Source organism: Oratosquilla oratoria, chromosome 37 (assembly GCF_046742065.1).
Source record: "Oratosquilla oratoria isolate Oo_2021 chromosome 37, ASM4674206v1, whole genome shotgun sequence".
Classification (NCBI taxonomy): Eukaryota; Metazoa; Arthropoda; class Malacostraca; order Stomatopoda; family Squillidae; genus Oratosquilla; species Oratosquilla oratoria.
The window spans coordinates 10192861-10200360 of record NC_134813.1 but is presented as its reverse complement, the minus strand read 5'-3'; the positions used below and the strand labels follow the sequence as shown (position 1 = coordinate 10200360).

The 7500-nt window shown below is 42.2% G+C and overlaps 1 protein-coding gene across 2 annotated transcripts in view; it reads right to left on the bottom strand.

Moving 5' to 3' along the window:
* LOC143019522 (protogenin B-like) overlaps window positions 1-7361 on the bottom strand; it is a 708972-nt gene extending 701611 nt beyond the window's left edge. For both annotated transcript variants that reach the window (XM_076175206.1, XM_076175208.1), the window contains exon 1: window positions 7226-7361. In XM_076175206.1, coding sequence (XP_076031321.1) covers window positions 7226-7325 — 100 coding nt within the window. In that variant the 5' untranslated portion in view covers window positions 7326-7361. The remainder of the gene's footprint in view (window positions 1-7225) is intronic.
* Between the last annotated feature and the right edge of the window lie 139 nt (window positions 7362-7500).

Below are 7500 nucleotides of genomic sequence, written 5' to 3'. Positions count from 1 at the left end.
AAACAAGGAAAGGTGAGGTGAAGGCAATTGTTAAGATGATGAGAGCAGGCGAGCCACCTGGGTTGGATGGGTGTCATGCAGAATATCTAAAAAAAAAAGGAGGTATAGTGATGGTGGACTGGCTGGTGAGGTTATTTAATGTTTGTTTAAGAGAGGGTAGAGTGCCGGAGGACTGGAGGAGTGCCTGTATAGTTCCACTTTACAAGGAGAAAGGAGAAAAATGTGAGTGTACTACTTTCAGAGGAATCAGTTTGTTAAATACAGTTGGGAAGGCTTATGGGAGGGTTTTGATTGAGAAGATTAGGAGAGGAACAGAGGGAGTAATTGGTGAGGAACAGTGTGGATATAGGACAGGTAGGGGTTGCGTGGATCAGATTTTTGTGGTAAGACAGATATGTGAGAAAGCTTTAGGAAAAGTTAAAGATGCTTTTTGGGCCTTTATGGATTTGGAAAAAGCTTGTGACAGGGTAGACAGGAAGACACTGTGGGAGGTATTGCAGATATATGGGATAGGAGGAAAGCTGTTAAGAACAGTCGGGAGTTTTTACGAGAGTAGTAGAGCTTGTGTTAGAATCAGAAATTAAGAGAGTAAGTGGTTTGAGTTAAAGGTGGGACTTCGTCAGGGATGTGTTATGTCACTTTGGCTGTTCAATTTATACATGTATGGGGTGGCGCGGGAGGTAAATGTAAGGGTAGTGGGTCGGGGATTGGAGATGATTAAAGAAAATGGAGAAAAGTGGGAGGTGAGCCACTTGTTGTTTGCTGACGACACTGCTCTTGTGGCAGGATCAGAGGAGGGATTGTGGAAATTAGTGACAGAGTTTGAAAAGGTATGAGAAAGAAGGAAGTTGAAGAAAAATGTGGGTAAAAGTAAGGTGATGAGATGTTCAAGGAGAGAAAGTGGCAGCAGACTGGAAGTGAGTATTAAGGGAGAGAGACTGGAGGAAGTAGATAGTTGTAGATACCTGGGTGCGAGTGCGACGGGAAAGAAAAGAGTCGGGGTAGAGGTAGAATGTAGATTGAGAGAAGCAAGTAAATGCCTTGGGGGATTAAAAAGTGTTATGAGAAATAAACACGTGGGAATGGATGCTAAGAGGAGGTTGTATGAAGGTGTGATTGTACCGACAACACTGTACGGGGCAGAAACATGGAACATAAGGGAGGAAGAGAGGAGGAGTTTGAATGTGTTTGAGATGAGGTGCTTCAGAAGTATGATGGGGGTTACTAGGCTGAATAGATTGAGAAATAAGGAGGTGAGAAAAAGAACAGGGGTGGACAGGGAGTTGGGAGGTAGGGTTGATGAAAGAGTATAGGGATGGTTTGGACACATGAAAAGAATGAGTGAAGAAAGACCAGTAGAAGAGGTGTGGAAGGCAGAGGTGGAAGGAGTGAACATGAGTTGGCGACCTAGGATGAGATTGATGGGTGGGGTAAAAGGGGTATTGGGAAAGAGGGGAATGTCTGTTGAGGAAGGACGGGAGAAGACAGAAGATGGAGTGAATGGAAAATGATTGTGTATGGATGATGCTGTGATGCATGAAAAGGAGTGGGTGGGAGATGGGGGGGGAGGGAGTATGTGTGAAAAAATAATTTGACGCATCCCGAAGGGATTCTCCCCGTCTTCTCCATTCTGCATGAGGGGACGGAGAGGGGTGTTCGCCGATTTAATGAAGCGGCCTTGCTGTGGATGTGGTGTGTTTTGTGACACTGTTTCTGACCCAGGACAGTGGGCGAGATGCAAGAATGACCCGTCATCCAGGAGGAGCCAAGATAAAAGGGAAGGAAGAGGATAGAGAAGAGTGGAGTATGTAGGGGATGGAATGGGTGGGAGTGGATTTTATGCTTTTGTTTTTTGGCTACCTCCCTTGTAAGGGGAAAAGCCTTTGGTATATGTATACATGTATATATATATATATATATATATATATATATATATATGTGTGTGTGTGTGTGTGTGTGTGTGTGTGTGTGTGTGTGTGTGTGTGTGTGTGTGTGTGTGTGTGTGTGTGTGTGTGTGTGTGTGTGTGTGTGTGTGTGTGTGTGTGTGCGTGTCTGCGTACTTACAGAAACTGACATATCATTGAGCAGAGAGATACTCTCACATATATAAACACATTTATCTCCTCGTGAGCAGTAGTGAGGATGAAATAAGGAGCGGGTTGCGCCCTTTGTAAATCAAGGAGAGCCTTAGACAGCCTCATGGTGAGAGGAGGTCAGGGAGGAGGAGGAGGAGAAAGAAGAATAAGAGGAGGAAGGGGAGGAAGATGAGGAGGAGGAAGATGATGAGAAGGATGTAGAAGAAGAGGAGAAAGAGGAGGAAGAGGAGGAAGAGGAGGAAGGGGAGGAAGATGATGAGGAGGACGTAAGAGAAGGAGGAGGAGGAGGAGGATGAAAGAGGAGGAAGAGGAGGAGGAGGAGGGCGTAAGAGAAGGAGAGGCGGAAGAGGAGGAGGAGGACGTAAGAGGAGGAGGAGGAGGAGGACGTAAGAGGAGGAGGAGGAGGAGGTTGATCATGTCGAGGCAGTAGAGAAACAGGGACCGAAGTTTGGCCTTCGTCTCCCCCTTTTTTCACTTTTTTTTTTTTTTTTTTTTTTTTTTTATGGGCGTATTCTTTTAGGTTACAAGTCTGGTTCGAAAGGGGTCTTGATGTATATATATATATATATATATATATATATATATATATATATATATATATATATATATATATATATATATATATATATATATATATATATATATATATATATATATATATATATATATATACCGGGGACTTCCCCCTTATAATCTGGACTTTCCTTCACAACACGGGTGACCGAATCAGAACACACCATCACCCATCCCATTTTACCACCTCGTTGTTGAATAAAATCGCAGAGCGTAGTCTACCATACATGGACAACACCACGAAAAAAGGGGAAACATGAAAATAGAAAATAAAATTTTGGATCAAGTACAGTAAAGAAAACGGGGTACCTCACCAACGTTCCCTGTGCGCATTTGAGTTCGCGCATGTTTTAAGGCTAGTGCACATAAAGAAAGAATATGCGCGCACAAGGTTTTCAAATTATATCAAAATCCCCTTCAATAAAGAAGTTCCATCCAAGCATCAACTTATAGATTCTCTAGAAATACGGTAACTTGCCAACGGTCAAACCAATAATTCCTTTTTTTTTTTTTTTTCTTTTTTATTGTAACTCTAGCGCTTGCATTGCAAACGAAATGCCTTTCAGCCTGAGTTCAGTGTATAAATTGCTTGAAAACGTTTAAAAACGATTTACACCCAATCGCGGCGTTTAGTGTTGGTTCAGTTATTGAATTGCCAAGTTGTTCGTTGATTAGTGTAGATTTGTACATTTGCAAAATAAGTAAAAAGTATTCTTTGAGTATCAAAATTTCAAAGAACTGTTGACCCATTTCAAATTTCGAGAAAGCAAAGGATGTGAAGCGAAAGTGGTTAAATGAAATAGAGAAAACTGCTACGCCAAAAGCCCATAAGTTTATAAACATTCAGCTGCATGAAATATCTACTTACGATGCTTCAACTACGGTTCTTTGTATTTATTGTCGCGATGCAAAAATTTCTGGGGATTTTTCTAATGGAAAGAAGTTTGAAACCACTTGCAAGCTGGACTTTTTGAAGCGCCATTTGACAAGTAAAATAGATTTAAATGGTGTACATAAACTTAGGCAACAAAATCGTTTATTGCCAGCTACAGGACCACTGGGTATGCTACTGGAAAGTTTAGTAAAGGGTAATGGTTATGAACTGGACAAATTTAGATTTAAGAAGGAAATAGGCAAGAATTGGTTTACTAATAGGGTGGTCGATGAATGGAATAAACTTAGTAACCATGTAGTAAGCGCTGAAACTATCAGTTGTTTTAAAAAACGATTAGACAACTTTATGGATGGGTATGACAGGTGGTGATGGATACGGAGCTGCCTAGTGTAGGCCTTATGGTCTCTTGCAGTCTCCTTTATTCTTATGTTCTTATGACGGAGAGCGAAAATGGTCGAATCCAGAGCCGATTAAAGTTCTTATTGACAGTGTCTTATTAGCTGTTGAGACGAATAACCCGTACTTTCAATCCCCTTAAAAGTTTTAATCATACAGGTATATATCTATGCAAAACAAAAACACAAATTGTAGCAACCATTTACTTTACTCAAAGTTAATAATGTTTGAATATTAATTTGTTGGGTCACCATAAAATGCCACCCCCCAAAACTGTTCCCCCCCTGGGCGGACGGCCCCCCCCCCGCCCGCCAACCCTCCAACTTGGTACGCCACTGTTTAGTGGAGGTAATATGTAATACAAACTTACAAATTGTGCGTATTTGCTTAAATGATCAGATGGTGACTTGCATGGGTGCGGGCATACTTTTCGGGGAAGGCAAAGTTTGCGCACAAGCAAATTTCTGGCCACACTCACAGCAAAAATTTAGAGGGAACATTATACCTCACAACATGGGTGGACGAATCAGAACACACGCCCTCACCCATCCCATTATACCACCTCGTTGCTGAATAGAATCGCAGAGCGTAGTCTACCATACATGGACAACACCACGAAAAAAGGGAAACATGAAAATAGAAAATGAAATTTTGGATCAAGTACAGTGAAGAAAATGGGGTACTGAAAAGAAACTCCCTTTCCCTTTCCAGGACGGACAGATGACGTCATTCAAACGACACGTCACTGACAGATGACGTCATCATGGACGGTAGGACTCTATGGGACGGAAACGAGGGGAACCTCCGCCTCTGACGGGGGATTTATGCCCGGGCGGAGAAGACTCTGGACGAGGAGGAGGAGGAGGAGGAGGAGGAGGAGGAGGAGGAGGAGGAGATGTGGGAAGAGAAGGGGGAGTAACAAGAGGAGATGGGGGAAGATGAGGAGGGAAATGAATAGGTGGAACAAGAGATGGGAGGAGAGGAAGAGGAAGAAGAGGAGGTCAACGAGGGTGGAAAACGAGTAGGAGGAACAAGAGAGGAGGAGGAAGAGAAGAAAGAGAACGATGAGAAGGAAGAGGATGAGGAGGATGAGGAGAAGGAGGATGAGGAGGAGAACACAAAGGAACACAAAGGAACACAAATGAAGAACAAACAACAGCAGGCCTACTGGCCCTAACAAGGCTGTTTGTGTTTACTATACTAAGCTACAGTTAAGAAAACGGGTAACTAAGTGATAGAAGATGAACTAACACTACTGCTACCACTATCCTACCCAATTACAATTATGGGGAACTTTATCGAATGCCTTCTGAAAATCTAGATAAATTATATCAACAGATCTACATTCCTCGTATTTGTTAAAAACGTCATGAAAAAAGTTGAGGAGATTAGATAAACATGAGCGTTTGCTACGGAAACCATGTTGCGAATCTTTCATAATTTTATTTTCTTCTAGAAATTTCACTACACTGTCGCGAATGATGATTTCTAGCAGTTTACACACAATCGAAGTCAGGCTAATCGGTCTGTAATTGCCTGGTTGTGATTTGTCCCCTTGAATATTGGTGTTACGTTAGCACATTTCCAATCTGATGGGACTTTACTAAGTGTTAAAGAATTGTCGAAAAGGATGCACAAGGGTTTACTGATTTGATTTTTGACTTCTCGCAGAATTCGAGGTGAAATTTTGTCAGGTCCCGGGGCTTTATTTATTTTGAGTTTGTCAATTACTTGTACGACATCACTTTCGGTAATTATGAGTTGATTTAAAACGTTTTGGGACATTTTTTTTTATGGTGGCTGATACACTGAGCAACCCTCGTCTGTGAAGACGGATGCAAAAAGAATATTAAGGATAGAGGCCATCTCATTTTCATCATCCGTATGTTTACCTTCATCGTCATTTAATGGTCCAATGCCGCAGGTAAGCGTTTTCTTCTTATTTGCATAACTATAGAATACTTTAGGGTTCGATTTGCTTGCGTCAGCAATATACTCCTCAAGATTTTTCTTACTACGCTTTATCAGTGTTTTGTTTTCGCGGCGAATTCTGTCTAGTGTTAGTTTATCGTCTTGGCTTTTAGTTGATAAATACTTTGTGTACGCACGCTTTTTACGAGAAAGGCTGTTACTAATTTCCCTATTCCACCACAGGAGGAGAAGGAGGCGAAGGAGGAGGAGAAGGAGGAGGAGGAGGAGGAGGAGGAGGAGGAAGAGGAGGAGGAGGAGGAGGAGGAGGAGGAGAAGGAGGAGGAGGAGGAGGAGGAGGAGGAAGAGGGATTGGTTGGTTATTATGGACTTTACCAGCACTGCTATCCTTATAGACAACCTCGCTCCGTCGCCGCTGCTGCTGCGCGTCGTTATCTCAATACTTTGTGTTTTGGTTGAAAGAAGAAGATGAGGAAGGAGGAAGAGAAGGAATATGAGGGAAAAGGAGGAGAAAGAGGAAGAAGACGAAGAGGAAGATGAGGAGGAAAATGAGGAGCAAGAAAAGGAAAAGATGAGGATGAAAAGGAGGAAGATGAAGAGGAGGAAGAGGAGGAGGAAGATGAGGACCAGGAAGAGAGAAAAGATAAGGGTGAAGATGAAGAGGTGGTAATGGAGGAAAAAGGGGAGAAAAAGAGATGAGGATGAGGGAAAAAGAGAGCATCAAAGAAAGAGAAAGAGACAGAGAGAGAATTAAACTACCGTGATGAGTCACAGAGGCTGTATCCTCACCCCCAGCGGATAGTCTGGTGGTCCGGCATTGGACCCTCAAGTTTGGAAAAGAAAATCCGTTTTCTTTCACCAACTCACTTACTTTACAAACTAAAGGAAAGGGAGGAAGAGGAGTAAGAGGAGGAAGAGGAAGAGGAGGAGGAGGAGGAAGTTCATAGTGCCTTAACACTCCCCCCCCTTGTTTTTTGGGGGGTTGGGGGTTGGGGGTGGAGAGGTAGAAGGGAGGGGCTAGATCAATTCAATAGTAATGCCTTGTTTACTTATCCCTTTGTGAAGAAATCCATCGTAAATAAAAATACATAAAACACATTAATGAACATATACATCACACGTACACACACACACACACACACACACACACACACACACACATATATATATATATATATATATATATATATATATACTCGTACATACATACATACATACATACATACATACATACATACATACATACATACATACATACATACATATGCAGATTATACATAATGGCAAACACCAAATAGATCAAGTGAAAAAAAAAAAACTCTAAGAGCACACTTACCTTGGAGGAATCCATTCGCCCGACTCTGCGGCAGAGCAAGGACGGCAACCCACACACACCACAACATCCACGCGTGCGCCATAGGGACGTAGTTTATCATTAGTGTCGTGAGTGTTGGTCACTTGTTTCAGCTTAGGTTCGCACTAAACAGGTGTGTAAGCAAAAGCGATGCACTTTCTAGTATTTCCTTTGTACTAAGTCGCTTAGTTTCACGAAGATTTTTGCATACGTAAGGAGGAATTCTCTCAAATCGTGATTTTCTACTTCTGGGTTCT